Raw genomic sequence first — 25,174 nt, forward strand, 5'->3', positions numbered from 1 at the left:
GTTTGGATGAGGAACTTAAGAATAATATTTACATTATTTGGTGGTGGTTGGGATAGGAGTTGAATTGGGTCATGATTTTTGAAATAAAAGTACTGAAAGTCTACAAAATTAAAACAATTGTTAACTTAAGTATTGAATAAGATCATTACTTTATCTTTGTGGCCATTTAACTTTAACTCAACTGATTTGCTTTGAGAACAGATTGGAGTTATGGCTTTAATTCCTGTAATGATCTGAAACGGATCCAATTCAAATTCATTAGACAACTATCATCATCAATCAGATTATATGTATACTGTATGTATCCAATGAAAACAATTGCTTGACAATTAGTTGACTTTGTACAGTGGTTGAGTAAGTACGTCAACATATGCTCAGTTATTCATTCGTATACTTATTCACTCACTCACTTGGTTTGCTTTTCTTTGGCTAACTCATTTGGATGATTTGCTTTCATATTCACGCAATTATGAGTATAACTGAACAGTGAACAGCCGAGTGAAGTGAGTGAAAAGTGAATAGCTGTACAACTCAGTAAAGCGAGTAAAGAAGTATGTGAGTAAAACAACTGATCAAAGTAAGTCAAGTCAATGGGTCAACTAAAGAATGAGAATTAAGCAACACTAAAGAACTGATTGTGAGTAAAGAATAAGGTAAATAGGAAAACCAAAACGTTCAATCACTAAAAAATTAAGTAAATGATAAAGTGAGTGAGTTAATAACAATCCAACTTTAGTAGCATTTATTATTTACTTTCAATTCCCAATCACATCTCTCATCTCAGATACATTCAGTTTTTCTTTTAAAACATTTTCTCATAGCAAAGAAATGGAAAACATTTTCAAATTGATTGTTGGCCATTTTTCCACATAAATAAAGAACTCGACTTTTTGTAATGTTTTGTAAATGATTTTTTATTAAATCTCTAAAATGTAATTTGTTTCAATTATTAGTTTTATTATCATAATTATTAATTAGATTTTAACATTAATGAACTCATTTTACACACTATAAATTCAAAGAGTTTTGGGTTTTACTCACTATACACATACACACGAAAAAAAAGTTTGTTTTCTTTGTAATTACATCTACGACTATTCATTTTTTATTTATCCTTTTGTTTTTTTTTTGTATATGTATATACACATATATGTATGTATGTGGTTAGGTTATATTTATATATGTATGTATATATATATAAAAAAAATAAATTCTTTTCTAATTATATAAAAAAAAAACACAAAAAAAAGAGAATTGCATGTTAAAAGATGTTTTTTTTTTTGTTAATGAACACTAGTTAAATTTTTAATAAAATATACAGATTATTATTTTTTTATATTGTTTTTACCTAATGTTTAATGTTTCTTTTAAAGTTTTTTTTGTGGTTGTTTATTTTTGCTTGATTTTTTTTTAGTTTTTTGCATTTTGTTAAGGAAGAGTTTTCTATGTACAAGAAGGATCTGATTATAATTAAAGGAGACAAAAAAAAAAAGAACACTATATCTACAGTCTAGTTTTTTATAAGCATTATCAACTTGTTTGTGTCTGTGTGTGTGGTGTTTGTGTGGGCGTGTCTGTGTGTGTGGGAAGGAAGAGGGAAATGATGGACCTACCAAAACTTTTCTTTATACCGAAATATCTGTTTGGTTTGAAACAACTCCGATAAGCGACTGATGATAAAATCTAGAAAAGTTTCCTATTACACTTATGATATCTTCTTTTGTGTATGTGTCTGTGTGTTAGGTTATGTTTGGTTGTTGTTAACATGGGAGTTACATCTTCATTGGGTGGGGGGAAATTGGTTAAGGGGAGCTTGTTTGTATGTACATGTAATAAATTGTTGTTGTTTTTTTTTTTTTGGAACTATAGGCTTTGGCTTTTCTTTTCTTTCTTTTTGTTTTGTATTTGTTTGTTTGTTTTGTTAAGGAGGAGGAGCTTAGCAATGTGTTGTAGTAGCTTTTGGGGGACTGGTCTAAGTTGGTCTTGAGTTTGGATATTGCACCAAGTTGGGAAATTGTTCAAAGAAGAACAAAGAAAACGAAAACGAAAACGAAAAAAAAAACACATGAAAAGATTGAAACTCAAACCAAACAATTATTCGAGTTTCCAGTTAGCTGCTACTTGCTGCTGCTGCTCCTGGAGAACCTAACAATATTAGGGCCACCAGGCTGCTCTTTGGGCATGCGCATGGGGATGGGCGTGGGCATGGGCATGGGCATGAAGGCCGGCGGCTGCTGCGGCTGCCACATGTTGATAGGCTGCAGCTCCATTGAGGGCCACCAGATGATGGGCGGCTGCATTCTGCATGGCCGCTGTGGCTGAGTTAACACAATCCTGTGCCAATTTACTGCCAGGATCAGCACCGCCGCCCAGGCAGGGTTTACCATTGCGAACAAGGACGGGGACGGCTACACGTCGCGGCGATGGCAAGGCCGACGGATGATGCGGATGTGTGGCATGTCCATGCAATAGTCCCGGATGACTTTCGTAGCCCTTCTCGTTCTGGGCACGCTTTGTCTTGTAGCGATGATTTTGGAACCAGATTTTCACCTGGGTCGGCGTTAGGCGTATCAGACTGGCCAAATGCTCACGCTCTGGGGCACTCAGATAGCGTTGCTGGCGGAAACGACGCTCCAACTCGTATGTCTGGGCCTTGGTGAAGAGGACACGTCGTTTGCGTTTTTTATTTGGGATGCCATCGCTTCCATTTGCTGCTCCACTGCCATCGCCATCGTCGACATCGTCGATGTCCTCCTCAATGCCATCCTCATTGAGGCTATCGTCGTGACTGATGGCATCGTTTTTCAAGCTATTATTATTATTATTGTTATTGGTATTATTGTTGTTGTTGTTGTGCAGGGCATGCGCCGCCGTCGGAGCTCCAGAATTGGCGCCATGCATCGTATGCAAAGCATCGCCCACCGATAATGCATCACTATCGGCTGAACGACTGTAGCTCTTATAATCGCCCGATAAAGCGGGTGAAGTTTGGCAATTGGATCCAATATATGTATAGGATACTTCCGAGGTAACTGGCGAAGTGCTATCCGGACTAGCCGGCTGTTGTGTGCCTGCAAATCAAAAAATAAGAATGAAAATTAATTAAATAATCCATTAGACTGCGATTAAAACTAAATTGTGCCAAGCCTTTCAATCATTTAAGTTTTGTAACATTTTCTATTGCCTACTTTTTGGGGATCAAGGGAAATCTCATTCAATTTTCTGGCGATCCTTTTTTTGCGTCGCTTACATTGTGAAAAATTAATGCACACACCCCTCTATACAAGGCAAATATAAAATTTGACAAGGGCAAGGCATGAGATGGCGGAAAAATGTAAACTAGAAACTGAAAAGTCAGTTGGGCAAACAGAAAAATACTCATACATAGGTAAAAACGGGGCGAAACGCCAACAAGGCGTTTGACAATACAATTGGATTAGTCCTGTGGTTGATCACCATTAACCGATGCTGAGGCGGCAACCAGATGCCAAGCTGGAATTGTTATCGTTGGGATGGGGGGGAAAGCAAAACAACCCCTACCAGGACAAATAGAAAAAAAACCCCACCCCTTGCTACGATCGGGGCAACCTTCATTGCTAATAACGTCAATTAGGCGACAAGGCATCATCAGGGACTAGACTACCTGGTGGCTGGATTGTCTGTCTATCTGTCTGTCTGTTTGTATGAGCTCCTGCAGAGCTATAGAAAACTCTCTGACTGACTGACTGAATGACCTTCGGCATGCTAATGAAAATGCATTTTCTTGTCTATGGATAGGATACACAAAAATACCTATACTTTGTCTATATATCGGCATATTTTCTATGTGTGTGTGTGAAAAAAACAATAAAAGGGCACAAGGACAAAAGGCAAACCTCAGTGAACACACACACATTTTGGTTTTTGGTCCTGACTCTTCCGCCTTCCGAACTCTCTTCCGGTATCTATAACGCCCACTTTTGATTTATTAAACAGGGGCGTGTACGAATTGAATATCTGCAAACCGCAAGAGATGCAAAAAGACCCCCAAAAGAATACAGAATACAGAAAAAAAGAAAACAAAACTATTGCAAATGTGAATGCCATCTAAGCCTTAAGCTTGACTAAGTAACAAATCGAAGAAGTTTTTTTTTGATGGCCCATTAGCCCCCATGCCATCTAAAGCACCTTCACCATGACAACTCAACAAATTAATAACTTAATATAATCAAAAAAAAAAAAAGAAGAAAAAAAGAGAGCCTAACAAAATAAAAAAATAACGCGAGTCCTTAACTTACAGCTGTGAAATTTCCCAAAAAAAAAAAGACCAAGCAATTATAATTTGTAGCGAAAAAAAGGAAGAAGAGACACAGAGTGAGAGCGTGAGAGAGAGGGAGGGAGGGAGACAGAAAAAAAAAACAGGACAAAACGGAAGTGCGTGCCATAAATTTCGAGGCTATATGAAAGGAATGACTGAAAAACAGTTTGCCTCGCAACAAAACAATAGACAATAGGGGGATATCCCAGACGTTAAATAATACGAAAAAGAATCGACAAAAAATAAAAAAAAAACAAAACAACAAAAAAATAAAATAACAAAATTAATCCTCAAGTGTGAAGCGCATACAAACTATTAGTCAAGATTATGTTTCGGGGTCTCGACAACTAACAACGCGTTGGAAAGGGTGAACTACCCATTGCCCGATCCAATGCCAATCGTGGTGGTTTGAGAGGCTACCACTTTGAGTTCTGAAGCACCTGAAACGACATTGACTTGACTGACTGAAGTTTAACAGTACGCAAGGATGGATGGATGGATGGATGGATGGATGGATGAATGCATGAATGGATGGAGAGAAAATGTTTTTGTTTGTCAGTATGCCAAATGGGGCGTGGTATATTGGTCATAGTCCATCAAGGGTTAGTCCAGTTGATACAAAATGCAATGTTGTCGACATGCAAACACAGCTGCCTCACCTCATCACGAGGTGGAGGCAATTTTAATAATCGTCGCCCTTAAACGCCCTCCTCTCCTCTCAGTCCTCTCTCTTAGACCAGATCGTGGCGAAAAGCTCTTCATATGCATTAAAGTCAATGATAAGTCAATTCAATGCCCTCACATTTACAATCAAAATGAATGAAATTTTTCATTATTTATTTGAAGCCAACTAGGAAAAACTACGCCATAATATTTCAAAGTGTCTCACTTGGAAAATTTTCACACAGTTGTAACAGTATGAAATGGGAAAGAGATATTCATATATTTTTAGAGTGGATAAATCATAACAAGGACTCTTAAAAGGACTCTTCTTGTTGTGGCTTATTATATGCAAAACACTATTTTTCAAATATAATTTCTTCACTGCGAATATTTTGAGGACAATAGACAAAATAGGCTTCATTAGTTTTCGATCTTGAAAAGGAGAATAATGGAGACATTGATATATATTCATTGCAGGGCTTAAACGTTTTTCATTGAGCGCAATTTATAGAAAGTGTTTCTATTCTAAAGAAACATAGAGCAAATCGGAAACAAGACAATAAAAAGAGAGCTATCCAAATTATATCCTTTTTTGGAATCCTTTACCAAACTCCATATTTCAGCCAAATTAAAAATTTAAGGTTTAAGGATTTGACTTGAAAGACTTAAACTCACCATATAGCTCATTCTCTTTGATCCACGCACTGCGTCCCGTGTGAGATAGCATTGTCTGTGCCATGTGATGATACGAGGACATCTCATCGGTGAAGCTGCCGCCGAAATTCTTGGGCAAATATTGTCCAGCGGCCACAGCAGCAGCGGCCGCTGCATTATGGCTGGCCAGCAGCTGGGCAGCGGCCTGCGCTGATGCCGCATGGGCAGCATGTCCAGCATCGGTGCCGGCATGATGATGGGATAGGGTTAAGGGAGTCAATGGGGCTTGCTGTTGATGATGATGCGTCAGGGGATGTGGATGATGTGATTGCTGTTGGTGCTGATGTTGCTGGTGCTGCTGCTGTTGCTGGTGTTGATGCTGTTGCTGCTGCTGCTGATGTTGATGCTGAAGGATTGGAGTGTGATGTTCTGTGGCAGGACCATGATGACCCTCTGGACCACCATGTGAGGATGCTGTGGCAGCAGCTGCAGCTGCAGCCGAGGCGGGAGTCGCTCCATGTTCCGTGCTCTCAACGCTGGCAGCTGTCAGGCTTGTGGCATTGGTCGTGGGCGAGAGATTGGCCGTGGGGGGCACTGTGGAATGGCCATGTCCATGCCCATGGCCATTGGTGGCCTCCGCCGAGCTCAGTTCGGTGCTATGTTGTTGCTGACTCTGATGGTGATGATGATGGGCGGCGGCTGCAGCGGCTGCTGCGGCATTTTTCAGTTCCGAGCCATCCAAATTGAGTATATCCGATATGTGAAAACCCGAGCGTTGCGATGATGGGACCTTGGCATCAAACAGACTGTAAATAACAAATAGTAAGGAAAATAAGATACAATGAATTAAATCATGTGAAAGGAAGTCAGTGAATTGTCATTTTCTGCTAACTACATCCGGTTAAAAATCATGAATGAGTTCATTTCTACCTGTTCCAAGAGATAGAGAAACTGTGTGTGTGTGTCTACCTGCTGATCTTTGGGTCGTTTGGGTCGGTGACTTTCAGCAAAATATTCGTCCTCGGGCCTCAGGGCCTTTGATTAACTTCGATTAAGTGCTGACAAATCATGGGATTATTGACACCTAGTCTTCGCTTCTTTCCTTGGGTTCGTTTTCCAAGGCTTAGCTAGTTTAGTTTTTGCTCTAATGCAAATTTGATTTTCCACTAATGCCATCAACAATTAAAACACGCACACACACACACACACACACACACACATGAAATCCGCTCAGGACCATGGCTGATCTCGACGATCTTGTGTGTGTGTGTACCTGCTACCTGTTAGACTCAGCACGCCTCAACAGACACACACACACACACACAGGTTGGACGGCCATGTGTTGGCTATTTGCTTGGCGCAAGTTTCGCTTTTTGTCTTCTTCCGGTTTTTCCGCACACACACAAATTTTCCCAAATGTGCATGCGAAATTCCCACGGACCCAGGACCCAGGACCAAGACCACGACCAGACCAGGGCATTCCCCGCCAGGTCTAAACGGAATTCCCAATTGCCCTACAGAGCGCACAGACAGACAGTGTGACGCCGCGAAATGCCAAATGCGTCATCTTCGACAGTTCGACAGTTGTCCTCAACGTCCTCATCGTCCTCGTCGTCATCGTCGCCGTCGTCTGTTGCACACATGTTGAACCGCGTGTGGGGTTTCCCTATCACCAACACACATCGAGCACCATCGCCTCACCATCATCTCACTCACCTAGTGGGAATTTCTAAGCCTCATTTTTGCAGGCCAACCAAACATAACTAACAAGTGGTAGAAGACAACAACAAAAAAAAAAGTAGAAGGAAAGAAAAAAGGAATGAACACAACAGAAATTTGTCGATTTTTCATTTGCTTGTCTTGATCTCTCTCAGGGCAGAGGGGAATTACGTGGGTTGGATTTAGTTAATTTACTTTTAGGGCAAGTTCTTTTTTGATTGGATTGCCCAGCTGATGATCTCAGGTGACTCAGGGATTAGTTAAACTGTTCAAAGTCTCTATTAACATGATCCAAGGTGTTCCATGGGTGTGAGAGATCAAAGAGGGCTTGAGAGTTAGAGAAAGAGAGAGAAGCAGTTGAGGGATTGCGAAACTTCTGAACTTCAAATGATGATTTACTCCTTCCTCTCCTTTATAGCGATCTTCCTGATCGTGATATCAGTTTGAATGGAAAAATAACCTAACATCGATTCAGTCTCTTATTTTGATTTATTGACTAGGGACTAGTTTAAAATCAAGTTATCCACATTTGTTTTGCAGTCTTACCCGGGCAAAGCATTTCGCAAAGCTGCTGGATAAAAGGCGGCCGGCAATAGGGCATGACTCCATGGCGGCAATAAAATGGGTGACCAGGGCAGGAAGGGGGCGGCTGCAGCTGCCGCAACGGCAGCCGATGATGGCACCATTAGACTGCTCATGCTATGCAATCCGGGAAATCCACTGAATGCAGCGGCTCCTGTCGGTATACGCAATTGCTCTGTGGCCGATAATGTGCCGCAGGGAGTTGTTGTTGTCGGTACTGTTGTGCTGGCTGTGCTTATCAATTTAATTGGACGGATTTCCCGTTCACGATCACGATCACGTTCTCGTTCCCGTTCACGATCTTGCTCCCGTTCCCGTTCCCGTTCCCGTTCTCGTTCCCTTTCACGTTCTCGCTCTCGTTCGCTTCCACTTTCTAGTGTCGATGAGGGCGTTGATGTGCGTAATGGCCTTTTTGGTGTTGTGGGCGTTGTAGGCGTGGCAGGACTAACTGTTACCGCACTCTGCGGCGAGGCGGGTAGACTGCCAGCACTACCCAATCCACTGCTATGCCCACTACTCAGCTCCCGGTCCCGTTCCCGTTCTCGCTCCCTGCTGCCCTGCTCCCCTGTGGCCGTGGTATTTGGCCGCTTAGTCGGGGTACGCTCCAAAATCGCTGAGCTGGTCATTATGCGAATGGATGATGGCGGTTGCTGTTTCTGGGAAAGAGCTGTGGTCTCCGTCTCTCGCTCCGCCGATCCTTCGTTGGATTTGCGTCTCTGCGTGGCTGGTGGGGCAGGTGACGAGGACGACCTGGTCGACGAGGTCGACGACGAGGACGACGACGGCGACGACGATGAATGATTTTTACGTTTTTCCGCCACTTTGCGGCCGTTTATCTTACACACGCACACACACACACTCTCACACTCGGTGAGGAGGCGACAAAAAAAAAATTGTTAAATCTAAATATTTTAAACACTTTTATATCCTTTTTTTAGTGTGTGTTATCTCTTTGTTTTTTAAGGAATTTTCGTTTCTATTCTTGGGTTTTGGGTGAAAAATTTGATTCTTGGTCAAAAACTTGGCACCATAATTGGAGGCGAAATGAAATGGATTATCGCGAGTTGCACAAATGATTTTGCGTTGCGTTAGTTTTCTGTGTCCGTTTTAATTTTGTATTATTTTTTTGTTTTTGGTGTGAAAAAGTTTAATGTTTCGAGGCTTGGTGCAACGTTTTGTTATGTTTTTCGAGCCGCACTCTAAACATTCCAAACTGAAGTGTCATCAACAACTAACGAGACATCAAGAACTCGACACGAGTCCAACCAGCCAACGGCAGAAAAGTACCAAAAACGTTACGCTGCACACACACACACACACTATATAGGGATATATGTGAATGTATAGGGTGTCTTTTGGTATATGAGAGGCATCTCTTCACTATTGGGTGTATATACTCACACACACACACACACACACACATACGAACAGACAGAGCAGAGATGAGTGGAGAGACTCTCTGGCTGTTGTTTCGCCGCATTTTCCACTAAGTGGCTTCTCATGTCCTTTTCAACAAGGATACACTAGACTACACACAAGCAACACGAAGCACGAGCAACACTGTGAGTGGCCCATTCAACCACCAGCAACAACAAAACCACCACCATTCAGAGTACAAGATATCCTTGTTGTTAGACAAGGAAAGCGCAAACATACACACACACACATATATAGAGAGGCCCAAGCCCAAGCCCATCCTATAGCCATCTCGTTCTCACTCATCCAGTTGTCGAGACGAGTGGGCACTTAAGTGTGTGTGTGTGTGTGTGTGTGTGTGATGGCCATTGTACCGCTCGAGTAGGTAGATAGGTCGCTCTAGTCGCCAGCCAGTCAGACAAGTCCCTTTTTTTTTTTTTTTGGTTATTCCTCATCATCATCTTCTTCTGGTTGTTTTCTTTTTTATCCATGCTCCTCTTCCACTCCTTACACTTGATGTTGTCAACAATTGCTGCGTCATTATATTGTATTTATCATTATCATCTCTTCAAATAACAGAAAAGGAAAACCAACAAAAATATAGCCAAAAAGGCGGATCCCTAGCCAAGTAGCTATATGTTAGTTAGTTGTATGTTCGATCTTATCGTATTAAACGATTGAGTTCATAAATTTGTACTTTTTTTAATTTAGGCAACATAAGCTTTTGGATGAACGAAATATATTCCAAAATTTTCCTTAAGTTCTCTCAATTGAAGTTGATTTTTAATCCACTGAGTGAGATTTAGCATCCTTAGAAGAAATCTTAGACTTAAGCAGGGAAAAATTGTATCATCGATAAATATAATTAGGTAAAATTTATATCCTCATTTGATATACTCTCAAGTAAGCAAACTTAGCGAAAAGAATTTTTTTAAAAACCCTTTGAAGAGAGAATTTACAAAAACCAAATCTCTTTTTTGTCGGTTTTGACTTCCAATAAAGAAGATCATTTCTATGTATGAAATCCTATTGAAGTTATAGATTTCTTAGAAAAGGATTTTTGTTTTTGTTGCATATAATATTAAAGAGGTCAACTGAATGTTTTTGGTTTTTTATGTCGTGACTTGTCAAGCACCATTTGAATTTCGATTTCACAAGCAAACCCATGATTACCAACAGATCCTTAACATGCCATAACTTACACACACACACACACACACATGAGTAGTATATATATATACTTAAAATGTTCATGTGTATATACAAACATATATCCTGGCCCCATATATGAGGACACACCCAGGAGGCATAAACGGAAAAGCTAAGCACTTTGTCTCCCCTTTTTGAAGGCGAACAAGAAAAACTGGCATATATAGAAAAATACATAATCAACACAGCCATTAGCTAACTTAAAGCATTGGAATAAAGGAGATTTCTAGAGGGAATAAGAGAAAAGTTGAAGCAATTGAAAAAAAAAGAAAAACATATATATGTATATATATATTGTAACATGGCAGACACATGGCGTGCCAGGACGCCATCTAATATGCTGCACGAAATACATATAGGTAGGAGAGCGCGCACACACACACACACACATGCACATACGTGGTGTGATTAATAATTATATCCAAGGAGGGTTTCTTTGGCAACAGTCTTAGAATGTATTTTAGGGCATTAGTTGTGATGTTCTAACAAAATGTTCTTATTCATTTTGACTTCTTAGACTATACCCTTTTTATCATTTTCAGTTGAGGCTTATATAGAACATAGATGTCAATCAATAAAAGTAACTACACTATATCTATCACAAAAGTGTATCACAATCTATCGTCAGAGGTTAAAGTAGAATCTATATGGGCTTTATTTCCTAGATCTTTTTAATAGATTTATGGATGACTTTTATTTTAAAATCTACAAATATTTATAATACTTACTAGAAACCCTGCCACGCTTCGCTGTGCCCGCTTTTGAAAAATTAAAATTGCGTCTATAATTTGAGATTTAAACTATCCTATCTCTCAAGTAAGATCAAACTGCACATGGTGTGCGAATTTTATTATAATCGGTTAAGTGGTTTAGGAGTCCATTGAAGACAGACATTGTGACACAAGATTTATATATATTAAGATATAATAGCAAAAGGAAGTTATGTAAACTTATTGTCATCTCATTCATTCGTTTATTCAGGTTTTTGTGAGTACTAATAAAAGTATTACAAGTAAAGAGATCATACTATACAAGTATTTTGGGTTTGGAATATAGTTTGTAAATTCATGATTAAGTTAGTGGATATTATAGTTTTAGTGCAGGAAGAAAAGCTTAGAAGAACCTCTTTAAATTGAATTATTATTATTTGAAATGAGTATCTGCTATATCCTTGATACTGGATAAAGAAAGCGGAAAAGAACAAATTATGTTCCTAGCTTAAGCAAAATACGTAGAGCTGCAGATTTTAAGACGAAGTTAAATGCACCTTTGCTTTAATATTATAGTATTATCAGTAGCGGATCTACGGAGGGTGAAAAAAGGTAAATTTCTCGCCCAAAACTCCGAGTCGGATAGATAATCAGAGTTTGGCTAAGAAATTTTACTTGGTCAAACAAATTTTTGTGTTTGTTTCATTTAATTTAATTGATTGAAAGATATGAATGTATTAAGAAATGAGTTAAAACGCCGCCCTCTAATTCGAATCTTGGCTACGCCTTGATTAGTTACTAGCTATCTTCCTTTTAAATTCAAATATCCAATCAAATAAGTTAACTTTTAATTCTGATTCTAAATTCATAAACCAAATATGCCCAGTAAGAGTGGTTAAACTGAGTCTGTACATACAATTTTTATACCCTTGTCGAGGTTATTATAATGTTAGTCTAATGTTTGCGATTTCTATCACAGTAGAAATATAGAAAAGTCCAATTGAAGTTGGCCTAAAGAACGATTTCTCAAAATATAGCAAAATCTTATGAAACAAAACCATATTTGGAAAACCGAACTGCTAAGGATATTCAAAAAAAGTTAGTTTCTTTATATTTGTTTGTATATTGATTGAAACTTTTATTATGAATTGTTAAAGAAAACTTTATTTCTGTTTAATGATTATGAAATACTTAACTGACTCAAGATAGTGATCTTTAATCTTGATGTTTCCGTCTATAGTTTGTATGAATATTGAATATTTCATCAATAAATGATGTAAATATTTGCAATCACAATATCCTTAATAAGTATGTATGTTTTTAATTCTAAATTAGTTTCAAATAAGATTGTAGGAGTTTCTTGTTCATCACACCTCGTATGTATAGATATGTGCATACCAGTACATTTAGTTACATCAAATGGAATGTACATACATACATACGTATGTATGCATATAGTATGTAACAAAGAGACTCTTTATATAACCCACTCCTCCGCCTCCTCATTCTCCTTCTACTACTACTACTTCTCCTACTCCCGCACCTAACACTCCAATTGTGGATGGTGCTGGTACTCCATGTCGGATTACAACACGCACATCTACACTCACTCTCACACACACTTGCGCGCACACACACACACATAGTCTCACTATACCTAGGGGAAATTACGTGTATTGCCGTCGGCGTTGATGCAGTATTCAAGAGGAGGAAGAACAAGAAGTAGGCAACAATGACGACGGCGACGACGACGACGACGCCGCCGCTGCCATCGGTGCTCCGCTTTGCGCTGCTCTTCTAAAAGTGGGCGCGTCACAACTGTTTTGACCGTTAGACCAATCGAGTGAGCTGTGCAAGCGAGATGGCTAGATGGCCGAGAGAGAGCACTTGCGCGCATGTTTGGGAAATTTTTGTTGCTGTTGTTATGGCTATATTACAAAGGATAACAAGAAGAGGGCGCAAAAAGGGAAATTTTGTATCCGTTTTTAGCTCACGCCCATTTCATGTGCTGTCTGTCTGCATCTGCCTCTATGTCCATGTGTGTGTGTGTGTGATAGCCATTGTTATGCGCCTTAATGATGATGTTGCAAGTAAAAAGGCTTTCAGCGTCAACTGCTCTGTCGCTGCTTGGTCCTGCGTCTCAAATTGTTAGTGTTCCTGTGGCTGTTGTGTTGCTGCTGTTGTTGTTGTTATACGTTTAGCTTCCGCAGGAAGTTTAAGTAGCAACAATAACAACAACAACAACAACAACAACAAACATATATAGTAGGTATTATCTCTTCTTGTGGCATTCAAATTACATACAAATTCAATTCGTTTCTCGCACAAAAACTCGTTTTATTATTATGTTTCTTTCTTTCTTTTTTTTTGTGTTTTGCTCCTTCTTTATTTTCATATTTATTTATTTTTATTTTATTTTTTTTTTTCTGCTCTCCATCTCTTTCTCTAAGCACTTCAAAACTACTTTAAACAGTTTGGTTTGATTGTATTTCGTTTGTTATTGTTGTTGTTGTTATTTGTTTGTTTATTTGCTTGTCCACTGGTTGTTTTTTTTTTTATTTTTTGCTATTTAGGGTTAAATATGTTGGCAAATGCAAAAAAAAAACGGTTTTGTTTATTTTTTTGCATTGAAATCCTTTCTATGAGCTATTTAAAAAGTGATCAGAATAAGATTAAAGTCTCTGATTGGCACTTCAAATGCTCTTAAAAGTTTTTGTTAATTGAGTAAAAAGACAATAAATTGATTTTTTTTCATACAATCCAGTCCAAAATTAACAATTTAAAACCCTCTAAACATGTATTTAGATAGTAAGAAAAACTATCTTAAACAAAGAAGCTCACATAGTTAGCATAAAGTACAATCCAATGTATTATCTTCCGAAAACCTAACATTTAAGATCAGGAAAAGTCGCTTAAACTAAAAGACATCCAAAATCGATCTAAACATATTAAAGATTATCTTTTAAGCGACTAAAATACAAATAAAATACAAATGATTTACAGTGGTGGTCAGCAGGTTAGCCCCTTTATTTATTTTAACTTTGAATTTGATTTTCTCGGCTCCTAAGAAATTTAATGAAGAATTTTGTTCAGTTATTTGTTGGTTATTGGTTATAGATGATGATAATTAATTGTTATGTCAGCTTTCGAAGTTTTTTTTACAGGCGCGTTTGAACGAAAAGCGCCCCCCAAATTCTGGTCAATACTTTAGCCCGGTTTTTCCAAAATCTTTAATATTATAGTTAGACATGTGTATTCTTTGAAGAAGTTGTAGATCTTGGTAATCTAAGATAAACTACCCCCAGTAGCCCCAGTATCTGTTTTGGGGCCAATGAAAATTTTGGGTTTTTGTATGTAATTCTGAGGTTCTTTGGTTTGACGCCGTTTTACGATACAAATTAAACCTAAAGTACTTTTTATACCCTTGCAAAAAGGAAATATTAATTTTGGTCAGAAGTGTGCAACGCATAGAAGGAAGCATCTCCGACCATATAAAGTATATATATTCTTGATCAGCATGACGAGACGAGTTCAAATAGCCATGTCCGTCCGTCCGTCCGTCTGGATCAACGCAAAATCTGAAATTTTGCATGTAGGCTTGTATATACTACAGGGGTTGTATATCTCAGATTCAGCCGGATCGGACCACTATATCATATAGCTCCCATACAAACTGCAAAGTCACGAACAGTGACTTTTCTCAATAACTTCATTATTTTGTGAAATTTAATATTGGAGAGTTAATTAACTACTACGCCAAATTTGATAAAGATCGGGTGACTATATCATATAGCTCCCATAGGAACGATCGGTGGAAAACAGTAACTTTGATCAATATCTTTCCTATGCTAACATAAGATTGTAGGCCGTTCTTTCGCAAACTTTAGCCTTTTTAGAAAAAACGTTTTTCCATTTTGATGGCTATAGGTAAGGAAAGAGTTACCAAAAAAGTTGCAAGGGTATACAAACTTTGAAGCGGTCGAAGTTAGCCCCGGCCCTCTGATTTCTTGATTAACGTATGCAAGTAAATAGAATATTTCGTCAAATTATACATGTTTTATGAAAATCCGACATAAATTAATTAATCAAATTCAAAGTTAGAAAAAAAAGGGGGCTAACTTGCTGACCACTGTATATCTTGCTACCCTTCTTCTTAGACTTCCAAAATACTTGGCAGTAGTTTTGCCTATGACTTAAAGATCAAATTTCGAATGGTTTTCACAACAGGAAGAAAGTTTTGCTAATATAAGCGATCACTTATGTGTCTTTGATATAAGTTTAGGAAGCTCTTAAATAAATACAAAAAAAAAAAAAAACAGTATTAAAATTCATTTCAAAACAAGAAAGAAGCTTAATTTGGCTGCGCTGAAGTTCATATACTTTTATTTTAATATAGTTAATTCCTTCCACAAAATTTCAATAATTAGTTTTGCTAATATCTTTAAGATTTTTACCTTATTATGCAAAATTTGTCACTTTAATTAGTTTTTTGTATAACTTTACTGAGGTATTTTTTTCAATGGTTTATATGGCAGCTATATTTTATACTGGTCTGATCCGATAAATTGTCAAACTTTATTTCAATTAGGCAATAAAAATCTTAAATCTAATTGAATTTTAATTGAGAAAGTAAAGATAAGGACAGATCGACAATGGCTATATAGACTCAGCTTCTCATGCTGATCAAGAATATATGTATGTACATATAGAGCAACGTCTCCTCTTCGGTATAACAAACATCTGCCTGAAATTGTAATACGATCTATAAGTGTGTGATTATGATTTAATATATGAAATATAAACATAAAATGTCCCTGGAATGTTAAATCTAAATATTTGCATTATAAACAGATACACTTCCTTATTTCATTCATAAAGATTTATAATTAATTCATGTGATTGACCTATTTTGAAGTTCAGTTAAAATGTTTAGCCAAATCTGTTTTCTTAGAGACTTGAGTGAACACTTCAAAATCATTCATTTTTTTTTTTGGGGTCTCAATGGTGCTCAATGCTTCAGTTGATTATTTGCCCTTTTTAACATGTTTTAATCTCTAATTGGCTTCTCAACCACCCCACCACCACCACCATCGTTCCCCACCTCCCTCCTCGAATCCTTAAAGTGGCAACTCTTCAACATAGACGAGCAGCTGGCTGCTACAATCTGCCAGGCTTAAAACTCTGAAGTGTGACAATATGTGTAGTAGGCCTACAAACATATATACGTATATATCATTCATGTATACAGCCCCAGATATCAACGGGAAAGAAGCGTCGTGCACCAGAACAATTAACAACAATGAAACTCGAGGCAATTTCATTTCTATTACCAAATGCAATAAAATATGTTGAATGTCAGCGGAATGGGATAAATGGGCAAAATGGGTAAAGGAAAATCGAGCTACATACACACACACATACACATACATATGTATATGTATATGTAGGTACATACATATTTATCATGTTAGGGGCGGTCGGTCGGTTAAATGCTTCTTCGGCGGCAACACCGACAACCCAATATTACTAACACTAACAACCCCAATTAAACGCTTCGTTTGGCAATGAGCGTAAAAAATCACACACCGAACATTGAAAACCGAATACCGAACAATTTTGTGTTTTTGGTCAAAAGGTGTTTGCTTTGTCAATAGATGAGTGTGTGAGTGACAGAGAGGGAAAGATAGAGAGAGAGAGAGAGAGAGAGAGAGAGAGAGAGATAAAGAGAGATGCTGCACACACACACACACACACACACACACACAGATATATCGAAACGCCATTCATTCAATGCTCGTTTATAAGCAGCCCCGCGCTCATCCTCATCCTCATCCTCTTGCTCATTCCATTGTCATCCATTTTAATTTACCTTCCGGTTTTCCTTTCTTTTCAAAAAAATTTCATTTTCGAAAACCCTCTCCCTCTCTCTCTCTCTCTCTCTCTCTCTCTCCCTCCGCTCCCCTCGTCTTTCGTGTGCTGTGCCTTGTGACGGCCATGACAATTTTTTTGGGTTCCCAAATTCGTTGCGCGGAAGTGATTTACCCAAAAAAAAAAAAAGATGCAGTGACATAAAGGAATGAAGTACATAATATCTCTCACTACGGGCACGGAAGTTCCCCATTTACCTTTGCTCGTGCCCGTACCCTTCTCTCCTTTTCGTTTTGATTGATCTTTCGGTTGTGTTTAACAAGCTGGGTCACTATTTGGCCCTCATTTTTCTGTGTTTTTTCTTTTTTGGCGTGATCTTTGTATCATTTGTCGCAATTTGCTTTTGATGATATGGAATTCTTGTGAATTTTTGTCGGCCATTTGGCAAAATTGGTCTCTTTATTCTTTTTAGGAGGGCGTGGCTGGTGTTATTGTTGGCATTATTCAACTTGAAGTCGAAATGAAATAATAAATTTTAAAATCAGAACTTCTTCTCTTATTGTTGGAGAAATTGTGTAAATACAGCTGGATGCCAGCTGAAGGTAAGGATATATAAGACTCCTGGTTATAGATTCTTTTGATTCATCTTACAATTAATGGATATCAATTCATTATAGGCAATTTCTTAGGTAAATGAATTAATATTTGGCTTGGATTTCTTTTGAAATTTTCATTTACATAGAATATTCTGACAGTGGAAATGAATTCGGTTGTATTTTGATATCTTCTGTCTTACTCTCACTTACTGGCCATGTGAGTTTTTGATTATTTCATTAGGTTAAAACGCATAAACGCTTCCAGATTATTAAGTTCGAACTACTTAAAACATTAAATGATAACAAAAATTTGAAATTTTTTGTAATGAATAAATTTTTTTTTCCTTTGTTGATCAGAGAAAGATTCTTAGGAGAGAAAGAGAGATAGAAGAAATGATGTAAAAATCAAGCGAAAAGCATTTTCCTGTTTCACTTCCTTGATTTGCGCTTTAAATCGGCTTATAGCCTTCCCCTTTCCCTGTTCTTCATCGCACATCATTATCATTAATAAGATGACAATCACAGTCGAATTTAAATTCAAACATTTTCTCAAATGCAAAGCAATTTGTTGCGTTCCTTTAGGACTGAATGGGTTTTTGGCTTACCAAAATTTAGATAAATTACTTCCTACTTTTGATAGCATATTGTTGTTGTTGTTGTTATTGTTGCTGTTGTCCTTCTTGTTACTTTTTTTATTATTTGAATTGCATCCCTTTCGGGCTAACAATCTAATGCCATTTCATGGCTCTCAAATCGAGAAAGACAATGACATGGAGCAGAAGCGGATGTTGCTGCACTTCAAACGAGAGAGCGAAAGAGAAAGACACACACAAACACACACACACACATCTCATTGATTAATAAAAATAAAATAACAACTTTGGCTGAGAGAGAGAAAGAGAGAGAGCGAGCATGAATAGATGTTGCCGGCTGTGAGGATCTGATTGTGAGTGGGCCATAAACCCAAAAGAGCCGAGAAACTTGACAAATGGGTTTTCTACACTGTGCTCTGTGTCCCACTGTGTATATTTTGTCCCTCTCTCTCTTTCTCTTTTTCTCTCTCTCTCTCTCTTTTTTTCTCTTTCTGTATATGCTAGCTGCTTGGTCACTTGGTCAACTTCCTCTGTTATAGACAAGACACACTTCCTATTCCTATTTCTATTCCCCCCCCCCACACCAACTAACAATATTGAATTCTACTTCCTTCACAGCTTGATGCTTTTGGGCTAGGATTCATTTGCAATTTGTTTCAAATGTCCTTAGCAATTGCCGACTTGCAATGGTTTTTGTGTTCTCTCATTGAATGGCTCAGTGTGCTGCCTTCTCTTCCTTTAAATGACACCTTTTTCTTTCTTGTTTTTTCACATTTTTGCACAGTTTTGGGCATTCGTTTTGTGTTTTAGGGTTGGATCTTGTGGTATTGTCTAACACAATTAATTGAATATTATCTGAGTTAAGGTTTTGAAAATCTATTTGATTTGCAAAGTTTTAGTTAATTTCTAAGCTGGAGTCCATTGAACGTTCTATCCTTCATTAAATGTGATAAAAATCTATTGATATATTCAAACAAGGAATAAATTATTGATTTGATTCTTAAGGACTATGCATAGGACTATCGGAATTCTCTTTATACATTTAGTTTTTCATTGGACAACACTTTTTCTAAGTTAATTTTTATCTATAGATAGAATTTTGATTGTCTGAGACATGTTCTACTTAATATCTAAGATTTATTTTTCGAGTTGTTTTGGGTTCACTTGATTTTCCCATATTGTGAATGAGTGTGTGGAGGGCGTAAAGGGTAAAGGCAAAGGCACTGACACGACACTCCTTAGACACCAATTCGATTCTATATCCTTTCCTCTGTCCGTGACACTTCAGCCAATCACATGCTTCATTATAGGGTCATCAATTTGGCAGCTTGGGCAGATGTAAATTTCATTGTGTTATTTTCACATTCGCATGAAACAAATATGCATGCGATGGCAAAGAAGAAAACAATCGAAAACAACAAAAAAAGAAACTGGCTGACAAACTGGCATTAAATTTCACCAAGTCACGCGTCTCACGCGACATAAAAAAAAAGTACAGAAAAAACGGGCAAAAAAAATTGTGAAATGTATCAATTTCTGATTTCTGACTGGAACTTTTCCTTTTCTTTACTGACAATTTGCGCTGACATGCAGAACAAGAGAGAGAGAGAGAGAGAGAGAGAGAGAGAGAGAGAGAGAGAGAAAGATAGAGAGAGAGATAGAGCCAGACATCTTGGGCTTTTGCCAGGGCAAGTGTTTACGAGTTTTCGCTTCGTGTTTTCTTAGTGTTATTGCCAGGGTTGTGTAGCTCGTTTGAAGTGAAACTGCATACACACTTGATAACCCTGCTACTCTCTCCTTAGCACATATGAGAAACTTTTCTCCAACTTTTGCTATATTCTTGCCGATAACTTGTAAATCAAACAAACTATTTAACCAAAAAGTAATCCATGGCATTCTTAACTTGAAACAAATTCATCCGTTGATTCAATTCATAAATTCCTTTTTTAATTGGGTTTCATATCTTTTTCTACGGCGTATTTTAAATTGCATTCCATGACTTAATGGAACGGGTAATTCGTATAATTTCTCTGACGTTGAAAAGAGCAATCAAATAATCAATTAATCATAAATCAATCAATTTTACTGGGGGCTTTCATATCTTTTAGAGGAATATTATTGCAAGGTGAGGAACTTTTTAAGGAAATTCCTTATTTACTTAATTGGCCCAGTAATTCGAACATTTTATTTATACCGAAGTGCTTTAAAACAGGAAGATTGCAGTAAGGACTTAAAACAATAAAGGATGTGATATTTTTATGCCAGTAGTTAAAAGGAGAGACTGCTTGGTCAGCCTATGGATCTTTGCTAGCTTACAAACTAACAAAATAAATTACGTTTAAAAATAAAATCCATTTTTAGTAAACTAATGGCTTTTATATGTAGTACGTGCTACTAAAAGGACAACTCTGCAATATGGTCATGTCTTTTGCGACTGACAAATGTAATTTTAATATGTATATTTGTTTAATATTCTTATAACTTAGAGCCAATAAGAAGTTTGAGATATTTATACTTATTCTTGGTCTAGTCCTTAGTTAAAATCCTTGGAATGCATGTTGTCAGTTTCGTAGAATACTTTAGTTGCTGATTGCCTATATCAGATTTTATGCCTTTTTGAATGTAATCCTTCCGTATATACCTCGGAGCCCCACTAGTCGATCTCAGGATCTTTAAATGCGCCCTTTGTATGACTTCAATATTGCTAGTACTCGAATTACACTATAGTACATCTCGATAAGTCCAGATGGACTTGAGTACGCACTTCTGTACAAGGACTTTATACACCAGCCATAGAAAAGAGCTTCTAGAGTATAAAGTCCTTTCAATAAAGGAACTTCTTACACAAAAAATATGCAAAACCTTTAGAGAAATTCATGGTCTTAAAGAGTAAAAGGCTTTTTTTACAATGAAAATGCAATGCGTTTCTATTATTCCATCCAAGACTGTATAGTGTGTTTCAGTGTGTGTGTGTGTGTGTGTGTATATGTATTGAAAACAAGTAGATGGGGCTGGCCCTGTGTTTACTTCCTGATTTTTGGGCTCATCCAGTAACCTCACAGACAAGAATGATGGCAATGACGACGACATGTGCACACATTCCCAGGCATATTTTTTTTTTTGCTATACCACAATATAAATATATATATATATATGTATATATATATATGTATATTATTTGGAGTTTTTGTATTGTTTCTTTTGGAGTACGTTCAACTTGACTGGTTGCGTTTTCGAATTGCGTTTAGTAGTGGATTTTTTGAGTTTGAGTTGTTTCTTTTTTTGGCTCTTTTTTTTCTATTATTGTTATGACTTGATTTTGGGTCTTTGTTTTTTCTTTATTAATAAAAAAATGAAGTAAAATTATATTTTCGAACTTCATATTTCAGGGCGGTTAGACAAGTGTATGGCGTGTCCTTTTATGTCCTTCAAGTTGTTGTCGTTCTGCTTGTCGTATTTGTCGTGGTGTTTTTTTCCCTCCTCAAGTGTGTGCAATGAATGAATGAAAGGAATGGGTAAAGTTTGTTTGGTTTTATTTGCTTCTAGCATTTTTCATGCCCCAAAACATCAACTGAAGTGTAAGAATATGTTTTTGCTGGCCTTAATTTTAATTAAAGAAACACAAATACTGATCAAAATAATGAAAGGAAAGGAAGACCTGCTGTTGCGGTTAGGGGAATTCCCTAAGATCCGGAGTAGGTGAAAAACATGTGAAAGCGCATCAATGAAATATAATAGCCAAGGAAACCAGAATATGAGAGAGAATAACATGACATAAAATACATATAATACAAATACAATAATAGAATTGGTTTTTATTTGCCAAACAGAATTATCCGAGATTAGCCGAGGGTTCGATGCAACGATTATGGGCAAACCCAATTAAAGTACAACATTTTTTTTCTCTTGGTGTTAAACTTCACAGTTTTGCAAAGGCTAAGCGAGTGTGTGTGAGTGCGAGTGTGTGTGTGTGTGTACATGTTGTGTGATTTTCCAAACGATTTCCCTCTAAACATGTGTTTTGGTTTTGTCCTCAGAAAGCAAAAAAACCCCGACAGGGGCAGCAAACCGAAAAGGTGACAAAGTGGAAATAATGCGCATTGTTGAGTGCACTCCCTTTCAGTCCCTCTCTCTCTCTCTCTCTCTCTCCCTCTCGCTCTCTCTCTGTCTGACTGACTGAATGACTGTGTGACACCTTTTTCGCCTGGACTTATCACACATGCCACATGAACCCAACCGTTTAGTTGGTCCTGACCAGAGATTCGTTTAGGTTTCCATTCACTTGGTACGATCACACAATGCCGTAACATTGGCTTAGGTGCGCATTGTTGCGAAAATCATGGGGGCTTAAGACCGAATGGTATATATGTGATATATACATATATGCTCGATCTTGATCTTTTTTCTCTATTGTCACATAAATTCGCAATTATTGTTATGCCATTAAATGCTAATACCTCTGGGGTAATAGCCGCAATTCTCTCTTTGAACTCAACCAACAACTTGGTTTTTTTTTTTCTCATATTTTTTTGGTTCATTATTTTCTTAGCTGATTTTAAATCAAATTGTTTTTAATTGGTCTTAGCTGTTTCCAAGAAATATTTTGACAGTTCAGTTCAGTGTGTGTGAGTGTGTCAGGTGAATCTATGAGGAAGATTGAAATAGGTTTCTCTTTTATGTTCTTATCCTAGATTCACATTTTGAATTTTGTTTTGCCAGTTGTCTTATCAAATAGTAAATATATATATATATATATATATAGATTGATATAGGTGATGGAAGATTAACTATTTTGCTTCTTCAACCTAATGACTGACAAAGGCAAAGACAAGTCTTTCAAATCCGTAAAAATGCTTCCACATTTGCCTATAACAATCCTGCAAATCTCATAATCTCAATGATCTTTCAGTTAGAAAGATGTCCAAGAAGTTCATAAAGTTGAAATGCCGACGGCATTTACAACTGATTAATCAACTACTTACCACCGATATAAACTATGATATCTAATTATATTTTGGGTCTCTTTTTTGTACTTACTCATAGACATGCTTGTTGTATTCGTAATCCGGTGGCATGCAATAATCCTGTTGGTATACATTATTCGTGTAATAGCTGCAATCCTCAAAGTAACCACAATTCGGATTATAATTGCTCATAATTAAACAATAAAGCGAAGTTGGCGTGTTATGCCAACTATGTTGCCGCGGGGAACAAGGATTAAGTGAGTTGCCACCGAAAAATATATGAGTATGAAAATCAAAATCACGAGCAAAATATTGACATATATATATATGTATATGTGTGTGTATTAGTTGTTGTTGTTGTGTTGTTGTTTGTTAGAAGCACATAAATTGTTTTTTAAGCCAAACGCATTGAATGAATGTGAACCGATCGTTTTTTAATGCACCTGATCACTTTATAATTTGTTGTTATTTCAATTTATTTGTGTAACTTATTTGAAATCCATTTTTATTGGCACTACATTTTCGCCGACTTTTTGACAATATTTTTTTCAACAATTTTTGTAGAAGGTTTTAATAAAGTTTTCTTCTAAGGAAAAGCGCGCGCGCTTTCACAAAATGCAGACCCCAAACGAAAAATCACGAAAAAAAATAAACTAAATCCACAAAGAATCCAAATAAATTGCTTTGAATCGATAGTAGTTTGTATGGTAGAAGCAATAAAACCAAAAAAAAAAAAAAAAACAAAAAAGAAAAACCAAAAAAAGTTCACTCGAGGGTCTGCAATTTTTTCGATGTGTTGTTCAAAGTGACACTGACGTTCGGGCACTGGGACATCATCGTTTGGGGTATGGAACCCTGATGCGGAGGCACATGCCGACAACGATGATCCACACTAGCACACACACACACACACACTCACACCTCGGATCGGGTCTGGTCTGGAGTGGCGCAACGTTCGACACTTTAAATGCTACAACAATCACTTATTAAAGTCAAATAGGTATTAAACAAAAAAGAAGGCAAAAGCAACAACTATACTAGGTAGAGGGGTAAAAAAAAAAAAAAAACTGAGTTAAACAAATATAAATAAAGTACACATATCGATAATGTTGTCCATGTGTACATGTATGTACATATACATATACACATATTAGACTGAGTGAACGCTGCCAGATATCGCCCGGGCATGAATATACAGATATGCATGTGTATATACCAACAAATATTCACATACAACAACACAAAACGGAGCACGGACATGGCCAGAGGAGACAGAGAAGGGGAACAACAACAACAACAACAACAATAACAATTTCAGAGATACCCACAACGTTTTATTCTCGTTCATACCAAATCGGAGGTTTTCGCTCATATTTGTTCTTGTACACTTTTCTTTATTTCTCTGTTCTACACCCGATTTGGCCAGCACAGTGGGCAATATGAAAAATATATTATAGATCTGGAGATTATACACACTGGATGCCGATTATAGCGATTATCCTACTAACCAGTAACCAGAGGTCCGGGCAAACTTTGTTTAGTTTTTGACTTGATCTCCTTCAAACAAAAACCTTTAAGTTTTACCTTAGAACGGAACATAAACTAAGATCGATGCGATGGAAAAGCAATTATCTTAAATATTTATATGACATCTTTGTAATATAATATAGTACTATATAGTATACATTTATAAATATATATATCTTTCCGATTTTGATGCAAATTTGACAAGTTTATTATGTTAATTTTGATGTTAGTTTGGTGAAAATATCAGAAAAGAAGAAACCAGTTTCGCAATCCAAAAATTATGTTTCTTGAAGAGTCGTTCGTTTGAAAACTATAATCATTTATAAAGACATCAACATTATCAGTTTTTTTTTTAAGTTTGATGCCAATTGATTTG

At 37.2% G+C, this 25,174-nt stretch overlaps 1 protein-coding gene across 2 annotated transcripts; it reads right to left on the reverse strand.

Annotated features, from left to right (window-relative positions):
• Positions 1-1,872: 1,872 nt before the first annotated feature.
• On the reverse strand, positions 1,873-23,562 carry LOC6644566 (homeobox protein vnd). Of its 2 annotated transcripts, none has more exons than XM_015177941.3 (3): positions 23,345-23,562; positions 5,636-6,420; positions 1,873-3,071 (listed from the first exon to the last, which is right to left on the reverse strand). In XM_015177941.3, exons 1-3 carry the CDS (start codon positions 23,461-23,463, stop codon positions 2,155-2,157), a joined length of 1,821 nt encoding a protein of 606 aa, XP_015033427.1. In that variant the 5' UTR covers positions 23,464-23,562; the 3' UTR covers positions 1,873-2,154. The 2 variants fall into 2 exon arrangements, with proteins under 2 accessions (XP_015033427.1, XP_046867518.1); XM_047011562.1 differs by lacking the exon at positions 23,345-23,562 and adding an exon at positions 7,880-8,779.
• Positions 23,563-25,174: the final 1,612 nt, after the last annotated feature.

The sequence above is a fragment of the Drosophila willistoni genome, assembly GCF_018902025.1.
Source record: "Drosophila willistoni isolate 14030-0811.24 chromosome XL unlocalized genomic scaffold, UCI_dwil_1.1 Seg142, whole genome shotgun sequence".
Lineage (NCBI taxonomy): Eukaryota > Metazoa > Arthropoda > Insecta > Diptera > Drosophilidae > Drosophila > Drosophila willistoni.